Source organism: Vigna unguiculata, chromosome 6 (assembly GCF_037176805.1).
Source record: "Vigna unguiculata cultivar grain cowpea cultivar isolate G323 ecotype 2 chromosome 6, ASM3717680v1, whole genome shotgun sequence".
NCBI classification, from domain to species: Eukaryota; Viridiplantae; Streptophyta; class Magnoliopsida; order Fabales; family Fabaceae; genus Vigna; species Vigna unguiculata.
In genome coordinates this window covers 40,691,941-40,710,648 of record NC_140797.1, presented here as the reverse complement: position 1 = coordinate 40,710,648, position 18,708 = coordinate 40,691,941, and the positions used below count along the sequence as shown (strand labels likewise).

General features: G+C 30.7%; 1 protein-coding gene, 1 long non-coding RNA gene and 1 other non-coding gene across 3 annotated transcripts; all 3 read left to right on the top strand.

The window, feature by feature from the left end:
- Positions 1-3,585: 3,585 nt before the first annotated feature.
- LOC114187400 (DELLA protein RGL1-like) lies at positions 3,586-5,704 on the top strand. Its single transcript, XM_028075648.2, has one exon. The coding sequence runs from the start codon at positions 3,701-3,703 to the stop codon at positions 5,468-5,470; it is 1,770 nt and encodes a 589-aa protein (XP_027931449.2). The 5' UTR covers positions 3,586-3,700; the 3' UTR covers positions 5,471-5,704.
- Positions 5,705-6,203: 499 nt separating this feature from the next.
- TRNAH-GUG (transfer RNA histidin (anticodon GUG)) lies at positions 6,204-6,275 on the top strand. Its single transcript has one exon. It is a non-coding gene; the product is annotated as a tRNA-His (tRNA).
- Positions 6,276-13,965: 7,690 nt separating this feature from the next.
- On the top strand, positions 13,966-15,872 carry LOC146885893 (uncharacterized). The gene is made up of 3 exons (XR_014995684.1): positions 13,966-14,070; positions 14,184-14,255; positions 15,423-15,872. It is a non-coding gene; the product is annotated as an uncharacterized LOC146885893 (long non-coding RNA).
- The last annotated feature ends 2,836 nt before the right edge of the window (positions 15,873-18,708 follow it).

The following is an 18,708-nucleotide window of genomic DNA, read 5'->3' as shown; positions in this document are numbered from 1 at the left end:
TTCTTCCACAGTATAAATTCATGTTTGGGTTGATTAGGTTGATTTAGTTCTCTCAAATCTCCATATTTATATTCTAATATACTCCTCCACAAACATGTGGATTTTATTTCTGTTCCGCTATAGAAAAAGGTGCAAAATAACCTTTGACTACCGAAACAAGTAAAAGATGTATTTCAATCTTAGCTATTGACTCACTTAAGTCAAAATCATCAATCCCTTGATCATGGGAGTAAAATTCTTATTTATAGCACAATCAATTACAAATATTGTAGATATACACAATAAATATAAAACAATTATCTTCTTTAAAGATAATCTAAAATATTTTCCAAAATAATAACTAAAAACCCTAAAAATAACAACTTAAATATTTATTGAAAAATAACCTCCAAATCTCCCCCATTAACCAATCTCTTGAATATCGGATCATAACCCTATCTAATTTCAACCATATTAAAAAAAACCACCTCGGTAAAACTCGTTGCTACTGTTGTCAGGTTTTAAATTCAAGTGATCGGTCTAAAAACAATATCCTTAAATCGGTAACCAATTATCTTAAAAATCACCTTTTTAATCTTCTGCAAGCACCTCGAAATTATACCGACCCTCCTTCTTCAATCATAGCCTTTTGCATATACAACTCTTGGTTCTAAAATAATAGCCCCTTGATACTCGAGTTACTGGCTAGAATAGTCTCCTTTCAATTCGATAAAATAACGAGATGCCTCTTCCAGGTACAATTTCATATCTCCATTTCCACCTTTGTAAGTGATGCCTCATTAAAACTTTGTAAATCTTTTAACTCTAATCCTCCTAATTTTAGGGTCTATAAATTATTGACCATTTTACCCATATTATTTTCTTTTCTTGTGTTCTCCATTTCCATAGAAATTGTATTTGAATTTTCCTAATTTTCCTTGTAACTGTATTTTGGAACTGTGAAGAAAGATTAAAAAAAAAAAAGATAGATCAACAAGTTGAAGTTAAGAAAACATGTTAAAATGTTAGAAAGTACCTCGTTACCTGCTACAATTCTTGGAGTGTATTTTTTCTTTTTTATAATTTCACTTTTTTGTCAATTAATTTTAAACTCAAACATAATTGAAGAAAATTACTTTATAATGCATAACAAATAATAGAAAATTAACCTTATCTAAGAAATAATTTCCACTTTCCACTTTTTATTATTGGTTAAAATTAATGATAAAAATTGAAAACAATTATCATTCGACATCAAATTAATTATCAAACTTTTGCAAAAATAAAATAAAATAATGAACTTCTAACAAAAAGGTACACACTTCAATATAATATGGCCTACCACTTTTAGCTCAAAGACGATCCTTGAAATAATCATATTTATTTATTTATTTTATACATTAATTTAACATCACAGATTAGCTGACTTACCATGATTAAATAAGAAAACAGGACATTCTAAATCAGTACAAAAATATTTGGATGATGGCCTAGTCGTGAACTATATCTTACATTTTATTTGTCCTTTTCTTTTGTAATTTTGTCTTACAATGATTGCTAGTTTTTATTTTTTAAATGTAATTACGGAAAGGCTTGTTTTTTTTTAAATATATATATATATATATATATATATATATATATATATATATATATATATATATATATATATATATATATATATATATATATATAGAAGAGCCCAAAATAAGTAAAAGATCATTATTTATTGATGTCTGATTCCAAGTATGCATAGTGTTCAATCACAATTTTGTCCTTAAAAAATATATTAGAGGGTAGAAGGATGAAGAAGTATTTAAACTATCTTAGACCGCGACTCCTAAATGGTATGAGACTATTTGTGTGATAGAAACATAAGCTTCCAGTCAAGGTCTAAGGGGAATGATAGATGAGGGATTAAGAGACCAATGGTTTGTCTTAGAACCTTTTCAATGGAATCTCTAATAAATTTTTATAGTATACATAGTACTCAATCAATTTTTTATTTTTTTATTTTCAATTGAATCCTCGATGTTAACTTTTTTTGTTAACTTAGTGATGTGGCTCTTAAGTGGTTGACATAGTTCTTATGTTATCATGTCACCTTACTCAATTGTCGTCACATGTAGTTTTATTATTTTGACGATATGACGATATGACGATATGACGATATGACGATATGACGATATGACGATATGACGATATGACGATATGACGATATGACGATATGACGATATGACGATATGACGATATGACGATATGACGATATGACGATATGACGATATGACGATATGACGATATGACGATATGACGATATGACGATATGACGATATGACGATATGACGATATGACGATATGACGATATGACGATATGACGATATGACGATATGACGATATGACGATATGACGATATGACGATATGACGATATGACGATATGACGATATGACGATATGACGATATGACGATATGACGATATGACGATATGACGATATGACGATATGACGATATGACGATATGACGATATGACGATATGACGATATGACGACCAATTTAGATACCATTTTATAAAACTAAAAGTTATTAAAAACTAAAAGTTATTAGTTACTAAAAGTTATTAGGAATAAAAAATTATAATTGGTCCCTTGGTTGGTCTTTAAAATTAGCTATCATAGTTTTAGTTACCAAAGAAAATTGATCACTAAAAATTAGCTATATAGGTTTTGACTACCAAAATGAATTAGTTTCTAAATTAGTCTCTAATCAATTAGTGATCAATTTAGTGATTAATTATAATTTTTTATTTATAATAGTGACTATTTTAATAAGCAATAAATTTTAACTTTGTAAATTGATATCTAAATTGGTCTCTATAGTAACAATTATTTTTTGTTTCTAAAATTAAATTTGTTTCTAATTAAGGATTTTCTTGTAATGAAACAATATGACAATGTTGTGGGTTGCACAATTGTCTCGTGGTGGAAGTCAGGTGGGCCAAGTCACAATCCACATGTGATTCTTAGTAAGATAATTACTGAGGGGGGAGATTGTTGCATGTGGCATCAATTGTCCCGTGGCGTAGGCCAAGTGGGCCGGGTCACAATCGAATCGTGGCACTTGGACTGTTACACTCTTAAGTGAAAAGAGTTGTAGCCTAAATAATGGTTATAATTTTTGACCTAGTGGTAAGCGCTTGATCCAAACAATTGGTATCAGAGACAAATTACGTGTTTGATTCCTGATAGACAATTGTTAAACCATTGAGGTTTAAATGGGCCTTGTTAGACCACATTTATTAGTCACGTCTATTGGATCCTGTATGTACATTTACTGTCTTTTTCCAAACTTTTCTGGTATTGTTGTCTTCTCGACCTACCTTACAGGAAATTTCTTACACAGAATTCGTCTAGAACATGAAAAAGATTAAAAAATATAAAAAAGAAAACAAGCAATTTATTGAAATTTAATTATCTCACCGGCATTTTGTATGCAGGCCACCTTGATGACATCGGCATGTTATGGTGACAACATTAATGTTAACCGTACTGGACGGATTTAGCTTTAGCACGCATCAATTTTGTATAAAAATAATCAGAAACCATATCCTTAATTACTTTATCAATAAGGGTAATACAAACAAAGGGTTAATTACTTTATCAATAAGGGTTACTCAAGGAACCTAGTATGAATCTGATAATACTGAAGCAAAACTAGTGACAGTTTGTGATGCAAGACTTGTACCATGTTAGTTTCAGTACAGTGGATGAAAATTCTAGTTCATCCACTGATATTTTCTGGGGCAGTGAGGAGCTGAATGAAGTAAAGAAGGTACACTTTTCTGGAGCAGAAGATCATAGAGTTTATGGGGGAGTAGACACCTTTTACTCTAATTTCGAGTTTTCCCCAGATCATCCACCAGGATACCTTATATCCACTAATCAAGAAAAGTATCACCAGCAACAATCATACCATGATTATGGCCATTTCGATGATAACCTTCAGTTTGACATGGTTTCTCCATCACTTCAATTTGATGCACAATATGCAACCAGGGTTCCACTGTGTGGCACAACAGAGGATAAGCCACACTCAGCTATCCCTTTAGCCTCACTTGAGATCTTGAAGAACTACGGCAAGGGATTCAAGAGGTTTTCCAATGAAGGAAAATCCCTGCAGCCAGTGGTTGATTCTGTGGCCACAGATGAATTTGGTTTTAGAAAGCTCTCAACTGAAGATATCATGAGGATAGCAGGAACAAGGTTCATACAGTCATCATCTTCAGAGTCAGAACCTTTGACTTTGTTGGAAACTCACCCTTATGGGGTTTCCTTCTCTGGATTCTCTGATGAGGAGAAAGAGGACGTGGCACTAGCTGAGTCCCTCTTGGCTTGTGCTGAGAAAGTTGGTGATCAACAATTTGAACGTGCAAGCAAGTTGCTAAGTCACTGCGAATCATTGTCAAGCAAAACTGGGAGCCCCGTTAAGAGAATTGTTCATTATTTTGCTGAAGCACTTCTCCACAGGATAGATAGAGAAACAGGAAGAGGTTCATCGAAGGATCTGCATAAAGGCCATTCATTTGATCCTGAAGTGGCAGCCAAGGAACTAAACCCCGCTATTGTTGCATTTTATGAAGAGCTTCCCTTTTGTCAAATTTCAGTGTTCACTGCAGTTCAAGCTATAATAGAAGATGTAGCTGAAGCAAAGAAGATTCATGTTATTGATCTTGAAATCAGAAAGGGGGGCCATTGGGCTATCCTAATGCAAGCCCTTGCGTCAAGGCATCAATGTCCAGTTGAGCTTCTGAAGATTACCGCTATTGAAAGTGGAACCACTAGACACATGGTTGAGGACACTGGTAAGAGATTGAAGGATTTTGCTCAAGGTTTGAACATACCCTTCTCTTTCAACATTGTCATGGTACCAGACCTATTAGATCTTAGAGAAGATCTTTTTGAGATCGATCCTGAGGAAGCGATTGCTGTTTATTCTCAGTTTGCACTCAGAGCCAAGATTCAACAATCAGACCAGCTTGAAATCATCATGAGAGTGATTAGATCCTTGAATCCTAATGTGATGGTGGTAGCTGAAATTGAGGCAAATCACAACTCCACATCTTTTGTAAACCGTTTCATTGAGGCTCTTTTCTTCTTCAGTGCATTCTTTGATTGTCTTGAGGCTTGCATGAAGAGGGATGAGAAGAATCGAATGATTATAGAGTCACTATACTTGAGTCATGGGATCAAAAACATTGTGGCCACAGAAGGAGCAGAAAGAAAGACTAGGAATGTGAAGATTGATGTGTGGAGGGCCTTCTTCTCCCGCTTTGGAATGGTGGAGAAAGAACTGAGCACTTTGTCTTTATACCAAGCAGATTTGGTGAGTAAAAGATTTCCTTGTGGAAGTTCTTGCACGTTTGATAAGAATGGACAGTGCCTTCTTGTTGGGTGGAAAGGAACACCGATTAATTCTGTTTCTGTCTGGAAATTCATTTGATGGCTAGTGGAACAAGGCTTTTGATATTGGTCCATGACTGTGATTTTGGCAAAGTCAAGGACTTTTTGCTACCACAGTCTAAAATCTTCTTGCTGGTAAAGATTTGTAGTTTCATACTATCCTAAATCAATGTTTGTAGCATGCCATGTGCAGATTTCATTACTAGTTACTACCAATTATGGAAGCAGTTTGCTATATTATGATATCAATAACAGACCTTTAGTTTTCTTTTGACTGTTTCACTGGAACTTTTTTCTGGGTTTACTAGTTTCAGTCATCGCTTCCCATTTGGTGAAAAGAAAGTATGCATTTGAGTAAGCTCGAAATAATCAATCTTTCAAAAATAAATACAATCTATGGAAGTATCCATAGGTGTCTGATTAATAAAATCACACGGGTGGTGTTTGTGGTGGAAATTTGTTTTGCATGCATCAACATGGAGGATCTCAGCTCAGGCAGTGATTTTGAAGAAAGCTTTTGTTGACGAATCAATGGAGTGATCAAATTGTGACAAAGAGTTGATTATGAATAATGAAAAAGGAAAAACAAGTGCGCAACATCTACAAGACAATAGATTCCCAAACTCAAGGATAAAACAATTGGGGTACCAATCCTTTTGAATACAATGAAGACGTCAAATTATGAATTTTTGAAAAAGTTCAATTAGTGACACGGTAAAATAAATTAACTATAAATATATTCTATAAATTATTATGGAATTGCTAAAATTGTGGTGGCTGTAGTTTAGTGGTGAGAATTCCACGTTGTGGCCGTGGAGACCTGGGCTCGAATCCCAGCAGCCACACATATTTTTCATTTGCTTTCATACTCATTAAAACAACACCTATTGACCCTTCTTGATTGTTTTTCATTCTTGCAATGGTATTTGTCCTCTCCCCCTGGCTTTTTAAATTTGCTCCTTTTATTCTCTTGACAAGAGATCGATTTTGACAATCAACAAAAGTTATCTACATCTAGAAACAATCTCTTTGTGACCATACAATTTGAAAAAAAAAAAGATTTCACAGTTTAGTTATCACACTCTTGTCTATTCCACCTAATTCAGCTAGATGTCCTCTAATACTCCACTATCTAAATGTTTCACTCTTCCTAATAATTCAACTCACACTTTTAACTGCATATGAGACACAACTCCTTCTGGTACTTTCTAATGCATATGATTTTTGGGCTAATCATAGTTCTAATTTCTCTACTTCATTTGCCATATGCCATATGCTCTCACTCTTTTCATTAATTATATCTTGTCTTTTAAGTTCAAAAAAATATATGATCTATTGCATAATACATGATAAAAATACTAGGGTAGCAAAATGGGTTATGATCTGTGAGTCAATCTGTCAGTCCGCTAGTATGAGACGAGTTAGGTTGTAATTCAACATGTCAGCTCGTTTTGACTCGGTCTTCTTAACCAACTTAATTGGTAGGTTAAGAGCGAGCTAGTGCATCCCAATCCAATTTTTATAGTTTTTTAAATTATAAAAATAGAAATAATTTAAAAGATTAAATTTTCTACATTATATTTTTTTAAAGATGTAAATATGCTACAATATTGTCATTTAAATCACTAACACTTAGAAATTAAATTTTCATTATTAGTCATAATAGAATAATTTAATATGTAAATGTAATGATTATTTAATTTATCCAATTAAAAATATTAATTAATCAATTAAAAAATTAAAAAAGTATTAATATAATTAAATATATTTCTAATATTTATTTATATGTGTATATATATAAGCAAATTTTAAATATAAAAAACTAAAAATAAAAAGGTGACAATTCAGCCCGCTAGATCGCAATTTGACGGGTTGGGTTATAATTTTTGATCCATTTTTTTTAGTGACAACCATCTGACCTGATCCATTTTTACTGAGTTAAAAACGAGCTAAGCCAAAATGCACCTAGAGGACCAAGATGTCAATTTGCCAACCCTTAAAAAATTACCAATCAAATATTAGAATTTCAATTATCTTGAATTACATTTTATCCATAAATTTCACTTATCTTAAATTACATTTTATCCATACCAATTCTTCAATATCATTCCTAACGTTCCTAAATTTACCAATCAAAATATAAGAATTTCCCTTATCTTAAAAAAAATACCAGTTCTTCTCTGTCAATCCGTTGAACTTATATTGATTTTTTAATTTCTTATATTTTAATTATTGTAATCTCATTCTTTCTTTTCTTCTTTACTGGTTATATGTAATAAACTAAGAAGTTTATTATTAGTTATAAGTAGGATGAAAATATAGATTAATAGATTTACACATTCAATATTTTTAAAATTTTAAATCTACATGATTTTTATTATAAATTTATTATTAATATTAAAGTTATAGATATTTGTATATAAAGTATATATATTATCATCTAAAAACAGGTTAGCCTGTCATAATTAACACTCTTCTAACAGAATTTGACTTTCCAAAAATGACTTCCAAACAATACGAAGAACAAATGTTATGTTCCAACATCAAATTTTACTTCTGAATGTTTCTTTTATTTTTTATGCAGCGATGACGAGTTTGTAACTTTCGAATAATTAATATGCTGTCAAAACAACACATCTTATGATTGCTAATTTATTTTTTCACTCAAATTGTTAATATAAGATTTATCCATTTGGGGTACGTATAAAATAACTTACTTGCCATGAAACAGAAAATGTTGATCTAAATCTAATAGTGTCGGTGGAAAAGATAGATTAAATCTTCAAGAGAAAAACAGTGATTAAAGGATAAAAGGAGTTAAAAATACGGAAAATGACAAATATATATAATGTAATAGGAAGTGGGGGAAGGAAGACAGAAAAAAATGAGATAGAAAAGAATTCCTACGGAAAAGTCCAAGCGAGTTGTTACAATATCTATCACGAATCCAAAACGGATTTTAACAACTATTCTTTTAATAGAATAAAAAATATCCTTCCACATTTGAAGAATAAAGTACTCGTAATTATATTCGTTTGTAACAGTACTTTTTATTTTTCTTTTATCTCATAATTAATGATGTCATTTTATATTTATTTTTCTTTCTTTTGTCGTTTTTCAAAATTATAACCCGCAAATACACTTTTTATGGGAAAAAAAAATCCCTAAAGAAATTTACGATAAAATAAATGAGAGGCATGCCAAAAAAAAGAAGAACGACTTAGGTGTTAACTGAAAAAAAAAAAAGTAGGACGGTATGAACAAATCTTGTATACATATATTCACTAACTCTTACATGAATAATTCTTAATTTCTATAAAATATCTTTCATTTGATGATATTCTTTTATATTATTAATCAAACAAATTGATAACAGGTGTCTTCATATATCATTTCGTACTTTAAAACGTGGAAGCAACTATAACACTCCACAAGCATTTGGGAGTGGAAAAATATCAGAAAAGGATGATGAAGAATAAGACAAGACTTTATTCGAGAAATTATTATGTGCAAATGTTGGAAAGCTTGGTTCTGAAGCTGAAATAATGAACAATATTATTCTTCTTCCACTGCATCTATAAAAGCGGATCTTTGACAACCTCTGCAAATGGCATCAACTACCTACAGAGAAATCAAAGCACTCTGGTATATATAAAAACACATCAACATTAGATTATAGACGTATAAGATATCTTTGGTAGCTCCAAGAATGGAAGAATCGAAGGGTTTTGTTGGTGGTGAGGCTCAGAAAACTCATCCAAAAATGCCATCTAGTTCATTTCCGATTCCTTTGCCAGGAAGGAATCGGCAGTTTTCGAGATATGGGTACCATTGGGCACAGAGGAAGGTAAAAGGGCTCACAGTTGGCAACGCTAACGAGGGAAGTGAGAAAGCAACTTTGAAGGTCTGAATGAGTGATGCATGGAGTAATACTATAAATGTATCAGATATCAATAATTATTTGTTTTCATCTTCCATCGTTTCTTATCGTACCTGCATAGGTGTACATGCTTTCAGAATAAGACCTTATGTAGTTTTATCGTAGATGAGTCATATATGTATTGCAAGTGTTATACTGTGTTTGTGTTCTCAGTTCTTGAATGCATCTTATCCAAAAGATTATATATGCTTTTAATTAAGAAAGATTACTGACTTTTAGCCACATAATCGGTGCAAACACCTCGTTCGTATTTTTCTTTATATATTTATTTTCATATAATATTACATGTTTCTTTCTTGGTCTCCACTTCTCATCTTTGGTTTAAGAAAAAAAAATATGAAGAGAAGAAAATGAAAGAGAAAAAACATGTTATGTAAATACATAAGAAACTGACCATTGTCTATTTATTTATCAAACCAAAACGATATAAACACTAGTGCAGGAAAGGCAAACAACAACGGTTATTTTGCACTTTTAGCTTCGGGTTCGCACCCGAGGCATATACTGCCGAAGTAAAAAGACTTTCGTTTATGCCTTGGTTATTAACCCGAGGCAGAAAAAGTAGTTACTGCCTCAGTTTCCTCCAACCGAGGCCTAATTGTGTATCATAAATAAAAAAGTAGTTATTGTCGACGGTGTCGGAATAACCTACTCGACAGTGCAATGGCAGTGCAGCGACGGTGCAGGCGGAATGAAGGACTACGTGCAACAGAACCTTCGTGATGGTTGCTTGGAGAAGACGAAGAAGGAGTGGCACCGGAACAATCTCATCGACGGTGAAGTGGCAGCGCAGCGGTGCAGGCGGAACGGCGCAATAACGGCATTGGCGGAACGACACAACAGTGGCGCTGGCGGAACAGCGCAGTAGCGACGTTGGTGGAACGATGCAGCAACGGTGTGGTGGAGTTGCTCGAAAATGAAGAAGATGCAGCGACGGCCACAGAACCACCTCCTCCACGGTGGAGCGGCGGTGCAGCGGTGGTGAAGCCGGAACGAAGGCTGGGTGCAATGGAAGAAGAAGAAAAGATTTGGATGGTGTGTGAGGATGCTCGGAGAAAAAGAAAATCAAGATGGTTTGCGCGGCTGCGAAAGGATTTAGGGTTTTTTTAACCCTATGAAGCCATACTGCCTCGGTTAATTCGAAACCGAAGCATATTATCTTACTATATGCCTCGATTGGCAATAGACCCGAAGCAAAAATGTCCTTACTGCCTCGGTTATAAAAGAACCAAGGCATAAAAGCAGTTAAAAAATTTTAAATTTTGTGGACAGCACGAATTCGTAAAATTTTTTAAGCTATATGCCTCGGTTAGTATAATAACCGAGGCATAAAAGATGCCTTTAATTACAAAAATGTCACCACGTGTTTATATGCAGCGGATGCGCAGGAACCAAGGTATATACTGCGATGTAAAAACTCTAAAATGCACTAATAAAATTTAAATAACATCGATATTTCAAATACAAAATAGATGTGATAAATAAATAAATAAAGATCAATTTGTTATGCATTTACGTTACTTTTCTATTTTTATTTTTTAAATTTTAAGTATTAAATAATTTTGGAATAAAGAGTGAATTTGAGAGAATGAAATATAAAAAAAAAAAGTATAGGTAAAAAGAATGAAAATTTTATAACATATTTCTTTCGTTCAATGTTTTTTATTCTTTCTTCTATCAAATCAAATAAATTATATGTCATGCAAAATATTTTTCCTTTAATCAGAATGATTCATGATACGGATACATGAAAAGAAACGCACTTTCAAAAATTTATACTTACATACGACAACTGTATCTTAAAAAAATTTATATTTCATGTCAATTTTATTTTAATTTTATTTTAAAAAATATTTATAAATTATAAAAAATTGCTGTCAATTTTTTTTAAAATATTTTGTATAAAACACTTTTCGCAACAAACTTTGTAAAAAATATTTACAAATTTAATAGAAAATAATTACCCATAGAATAATTACCTGTCAATTAACATTCTTAGAAAAAATAGCAGAAAAAAAAATTTTTTGCAAATTTTTTTAACAAATTTGCAAGAAATTTTTCATGTAATATGAAAATTTTTAATAATACTAAAATTAACTATCTAATTAAGTTTGTTTCTAATTTATCTCCAAATATATAACATAAAGTTTAACAAACATAATAAATTACTTTTGTTTATGAAAAACTAGAATAAATATATTTTGTTTGAAAAATATGAACTACATATAATCTTATTTTTCTCTTTCAAGATGAGTCATAAACTTTATAAAGACTCAACTAAATATTTATTTGAAAATGATTGAGATATAAGGCTTTTATGTGACTTGAGACAATAAAATAAGACTTTTTTTTCATTTACATTCTTTAAGGTTTATTTGAATTAGGGTGTGGGTGAAAAAGGTAACAAAAGAGAGAAAAAAGAGTGCAATGTGAGATTATTTGATTAAAGAAAAGTGAGTAGGTTTGAGTGAAAAGTTGATCCTAAACATAATTGAATTGGAATTTTATTTGTTATTTTTTAATTATTATATTAATATTTATTTTATTATAATAAATAAAAATATAAGTATTAATAAAAAATAAAGACATATATATATATTATGAAGACATAATATACATTTTTCACGTCGCATAAAAATAAAGTTACTTCGTCAATTTTATCTCCAACTTTGTAAATATTCTTTTCATTTTTTACGTTTTTAACTTTTCTTTTTACGCAATAATAAATGTGTGTGTTTCTTTGCGCATATCCAAACATATTGTCGTTCTTTCTTCCATCAAATTAAACCAAACAAAGCATACGTTTGTAACATATTTGTCCTTCAACTAAAATGATTCGTTTGTAACATATATATGAAATGAAAGTGTTCGCTGTGAAGAAAGAATTACTTTGATAAATTTCTCATACCTAACTATAATAGTTGGATCAACAATTTTTAAGGATGTGTTCACTTGAGAAAGAGAATTTGAGAAAGAGGGAATAAATGTGTTTGAATGAGTTTGAAAATGAATTATGTGTTGTTTTTTTAAGGATTTAGAGATAATTATGAGTAGATTATGTAAATTTTATAAAAGTTTGTGAGGAATTTGATTGATATGATAGATTAAAAAATATGTTTTGATATAAGTATTAGTTAAATTATCATTTTGTCCTTTATATAATAAATAGTATAATTTGATATTTGTATGAGTAAATTTATTTTGTTAATTTTTTTAACCACTAAAATAGAAGAAAAAAAAATACCAATTGATGTGGGATTGGATCCGAGTGACGTGGGATCCGATCCCTTTTCTCAAGTCATGCCTGAATCAGTTCCAACTATGGTAGGATCGAATCCCTTCTTCAATGAACTTGTATTTACTTAATATTTTACAAAGATAAACTCGTATTTTCATAATTAATCATCTCAAATCACCTCTCATCACGCGAAATGGTAAAAGTGATATATCTTATTATCACTTGCTCTTAATTAATTACAAACAAACATAAAACTCACTTTATAATTCGTCTTTCCAATTTTTTTTCCTTAACATAGGCTAAGTGTTACCAACGAAATTTACTCAACTTTTCTAGGATTTTTAAAGATTGTATATATTTCTATTTAATTAAGCATCTGTCTAAGATGACATTTTTAGTAACTTGATAGATAGTTCAATCTAAATATGAAAAGACTTGAATCTTTAAGTTATTATAAATAGAATAGAACAATCTCATTGATGAAGCACTATAATATTAAATCTTCTAATTTATTTGTCAAATATCCTGGCACTCCATGATGAGAGGACTGGTTTGAAACTAAATTATAAGGCCATCTTCAAAAGCGATGCTGCACAGGGTCCACCATTTCACACGATTTCGCCGAAGAATTTGTATATGCTCAAATCGCTTCTCTAGATATGATTCAACCTTCTAAGTAAGATACGGGTCATTCATTAAACAGATTGGTTTGCACTCTCTTTTTTAAATATACTACTTTGTAGTCCTTTAAATTAATATATGTTGTTTGTTTTATTACTTTATAAAAGTGTTAAAATTAAAATTTACTATTTTAAAGTAAAATCTGATTAACATAGTTAGTTTACTATTGTGATATGTTGTTACCGGAAAAGAGGGTAGATTTTTTTCGCAGAGATAAGTTCGTTGATATCTAAATAAAATTCACGAAATATTAATCTGCAAAAAAATTCCCAATGATCAAGTAAACAAGAGCACGAGATTAAGTGAGTATAAATAGATTTGAAATATAAATTAAAGGTTCATTTTCTAATAAGGATGATTGACAGAATATTAATCATTTAATTTATTATTTCTAGATATGTATGTCTATCAAAATTCAGATATTTATGACATATTATACTAACAATTATATTCATGGAGCATAATATTTGTAACGTTACGTAATTATTTGTAATGTTATGTAATTATCGTCTATAATTTTCTTTATTATGGGAATAACTGGAAGACTTTTTATTTTTTTTCTATTTTACACTCTGTTCTAAGGAGGGGTTGGGCCTGACCTTTTCGACGGTCCAAGACTAGTCCATTTTAGACCCCAAGACCCTCTTAGAGTCCCTCACTCTTCATTCTGTCTCATTTTACAGAAAACAGTCCCCCTTCCTCCTCCAACTCTTGAGCAGCAGCTCTGCTAGGGCACAATTAGAGCGTTCCTCGGAACTAGTCTAAAGTTTTCTCCAAATAAGTAAAACGCTTGAACTTTGTATTTGTCCCCTTCCTTTTCTGCTTAGTAGTGTTGGTCTAACTTGGGGTTGCTCTAATAGTTTTTTTTTTTCGTGTACCCCAAATATGTTACAGCTTCTTAATCTATGGTGGTGCTGTGTGAGCTGCTGTTAAGGATCTCGTTTCCTTTAGCCCTCTTTTTCTCAGGTAAGGGAAGCTAGGGTTTCACTTATTTTTTAAGTTGTTTTGCTTGTTCCTGTTTCGTTTGGCTGAGTTTGATTAATGTTTTGTGGAATGTGAGACAAGATTGAGGAAAACTTTAATTTTTGGTATATTTTCAAGTTAGGGTTCAAATATTCATGAAATTGTGATATTTGACATTATTTTTCGTATTCTGGAAGCGAGTGGTCGTTGGGCGAGTGCCTTGTCGCTAAGCGACTATGTCTTTTTCTGATATGCACAGTTTTAGTAAAAATAACTTCCCGACTCATTAACCGTTGAATTGAGCTCAAATTGGACATTTGGTTCATAACATGTTATTTTGTGGTTTGACCAGTTGGATCGTCGATTAGATGTCTGTAGCTTGAGAAATGTGTCACACATTACTATAGTGATTTTGGTTTTGTGATAATAAATTTTCTTAGGAATTTTGGTGTAAGAATTATGGTATTATGGTTGTGTGTTGTGCTTGATTGTATGAAATTGCAGGTACTTAAATGTTGGCACTCACTTATTTGGGATGAATACTATTTCATGATATATGTATATCATGATATGCATTTATAAAGTATGAGATTAAATGAAATCTTGTTATCTTGAGTATGAAATGGAAAACATGTGTTTGGTTGGTGGTGGATTGACATGAGACTTGAATGATTGAGATGGCATGTGGCATGGTGGTTAGTGTATACCTTTATATAGGAGATGTCTAGATAAATGAAGGTATCCTAAACTCTAATAATCATAATCTTTCATGCTCACATATAGCAAAATGATTTATGTAGTGAGAGTAGCAGGAGGTCCTAGTCTTGGGACATATTGGGCCCAAGACATTAGAGGATTAACCTTGTGTGTGGTTGGGTGATAACCCATTGCGTTTAGACTCTGCAGAGTTTAGAAACCAGCACAGGTGCATACTTCCTTTAGAATTCCATATCAAGAGTATGATCTGGATATTGAGTTAGAGAGTCTTTTAATTGTTTGCTTTCACATGTTTTAGGTGCTTATTGATTTGCTTGTCTACAACCTGTTTTATAATCTGCTTGCTCAATAACATGTTAAATATTTTATTCTAGCTTACCCTTTTTCTTTGTGTTTGTTCTCTTCTTTGGCTCTCTCCTTTTGCGATGATCACCAAATCCTTGGTGGGAGCAGGTGTGGAGACTCTTGGTGATCGCAGATGTGGAGACTCTTGGTGATCGCAGATGTGGAGACTCTTGGTGATCGCAGATGTGGAGACTCTTGGTGATCGCAGATGTGGAGACTCTTGGTGATCGCAGATGTGGAGACTCTTGGTGATCGTGATGTTGGCAGGGAGGCTGCGATGTAGTTAGGCTTCTTAGATCCTTTATTGCTCATTGTTGAGCCTTTCTTCTTGTGTAATGTTATCTTGTAGTTTCTTGCTTTTCGAACAAATCTTCAATTTAATCTAATTTGTGTTTAGATTCTATTCAGGGCATTCTGCTGTTTTTTTAGGTTTCCATTTCAGTATAATGTGGAATAACTGAAAAAGGTTAATTCTAAATATATTTTATGTGGGTACCCTATTTTATACATATTTATTATACAATGTTCGGTTACATTGAGATTTTTTTATTGTTATGTCCACTTTTGATACTTATTAATGTGACTAAACCATAAATTCCGTCCCCGCACCAAAACTATGTCAAGTACAATTTATTTTTGCAAAAAAACTAAATTCTCGTAATGTTTTTTCTAATTTTTCATTTTTTTGCGGTTGAAATTCTATTTTTCGAGGAACCAATTTTAAAAAAAAAATAAAAAAGTATAGAACTTTTTTAGAAAAAATTTTAAAATAACAAAAAAACAAATTTTAATTTGAATAACTAATAACCTCAATAAATAATTATATAAATTTAAAATTATATTTTTTAAAATAAAATTTAGATAATTTAACTTCACATTCAATTCCTTTTCAAATATTTCCACCTATAACTATATTATCATTTAATTTTACTTTTCTAACTTATTACACATAAAAAAAATATTACATAAATTCTTTTAACCAAATAAATATACATTGATCAAAATTAATTTTAGAAAAAATAACCATAATTATAATATTTTATTATGATAACTTTTTATTACCATATTAACAATATATTTAAATTATCTTATTTATTATAATTAATCTTCAACTTTTTTATTCTCAAGTTATAAATGATAAATTTAATATATTTTTTAATTTTATATTACATGAGTTTATAAAAAGTTACAAATTTTTAATGAAAGAATATATTATAAATAAGAATATACAAAGTTATAAAATTAGAAAAAAACATTTTTCAAAAAATAGGATTTCAGTGTAACATCTCATTTAATAGTTGTTACTACTAAGTAGGGATGACAACGGGGTAGACAGGGATGAGTTTCGCTATCCCATACCCATCCTCGTAGAAGAAATTCATCCCTATACCCAAACTCAATATGTATCAAACTTTTATTTCATCCTCATCCCCACCAGGTAACGGGTATAATATCGTACATGTACCTGTTTGCTTACTACTTCAATATAAATTTTAATTATTTTATAAAATAATAAAAAATTAAGGTAAAGGAAACATAATATTATCAAATATTCAAAATTTGGAGGATGATTGTTTCTTCGATATCAAATATTTGAAATAAATTATAATTTTTTATATTTTAAATTAGAATACAAATAAAATTTCATGAGAACCAAAATATTTATTAAATTTGCAAAATACAAACATTAATGACACCTAGTTGATAAAATTTAAAAATATTTAAAAAAAAATTAATGGAAAACAAATATTCAAATTAAAATATATTTTAAATGTTTGTTTACTTCAATTTTTTAAATTCTAATGAATCTCTTTTTTCTTACACTAATAAAAATGATAATACATCACTTAATCAAAATGACGCAAATAACAAATAATAAACATAATAATAAAATTTTGACATAGATATTGTATCTTTTGAACTCCAATATATGTTGGATGGTAATCAAAAAAATCTTTATGGCAATTACATTAAATTTGGATATTGTAGTAAATAAAAGTTATTTATACAATTATAGTGAAAAAATTACAGTATGATTGATATAATGAGTTAGAAAAAAAATAATTACATAAAATGTACTGAAATAGTATTCAACATGATGAAAATAAACAATAAATAAAAATATTAAAAAATTAACAAATGTATGTCTTAGGAACAATTTGAGAAGCTATTGAAAGAAATCGCACAAAGGAAAACAAATGTATAATTAAGGGTATGATAAGATGAAAAATACCTTAGACATCTAAGAACACTTTTCAAATATCAACATATATACTCAATGGTTGAGAAATAATTGTTTTAGTGAAACAAAAGAGTTATTCAAATGAAAAAAAAAAGTTATTAAAAATAAGTACTTTTTTATATTACCTAGTAAATAAAAGGTTTATGCTATTAAATACTTAAATTGAGAGTATTAAACATACTCATGTGAAAGGAAAATATATAATAAATAAAAATATTAAAAAATAATAGAAATATTCAAATATGAGATAAAATTTTAATTGAGATACATCATTTTAACATAATTACATAAATGTTATGATAAAATGAAAAATATATTGGAGATGCGGATGAATTTCATAACAAACCAAATAATTAGAAGAAATAAAAAAATAATATATATATATATATGGTTACTTAAATTAATTGTGAGTATTTTAATAATTTAAACGATGAAGGAGATATGGCGGGGACGGGTATTATGGCGGAGATATGTACATCCCCATAACCATCCCCATACCCAATTGAAAAAGTTGGAGATTCCCCATACCCATACCCATATTCAGTTAATGCGGGGATTCCCTGTCAAAATAGGGATGGGTTCGGGCAATATCCACGGGGACGAGTTTATTTGTCATCTTTACTACTAAACAAAATATCATATTGTGATAAGGAAAAACAAATAGTAGGAGGAGATCAATATAAAATATTAATACAATCATCCCAAAACAACCATAATAATAATTCTATATTTACAAAATCACCAAAAATAAAGTTAAAGGATTTCAACTCTAATCAAAACCAGAGAGGAGTATCCTCACCTACATCTTGCTTTGCTCACACAATTAAGTGATCATTGCAAAAGAATTAACCAGACACAAGTACATTGAACAACAAAAGGGTAAGCTAATGTGAATAAAAGGGTTCCCACAATTAATTCATAATCATATTATCAACTTCATACCACAACATAATAAATAAATCAATTCAACACATATTGCCATTCGACGCTAGACTTAATTACCTGGATATATGTAAGTGGCATCGAACCTCTTGGTGGTTCGCACCTGTGTAATTTTCAAACTCTATAGAGTTTGGCCTCAAGGGGTTATCACCCAACCACTCACAAGGTAAGCTCCCTTCACGTCTAGGACCTGAGGACCTCCTGCTACTT

Bases quoted from the DNA above. Each gene is read 5' to 3' on its own strand.
- LOC114187400 (XM_028075648.2), top strand. From the start codon at position 3,701: ATGCAAGACTTGTACCATGTTAGTTTCAGTACAGTGGATGAAAATTCT.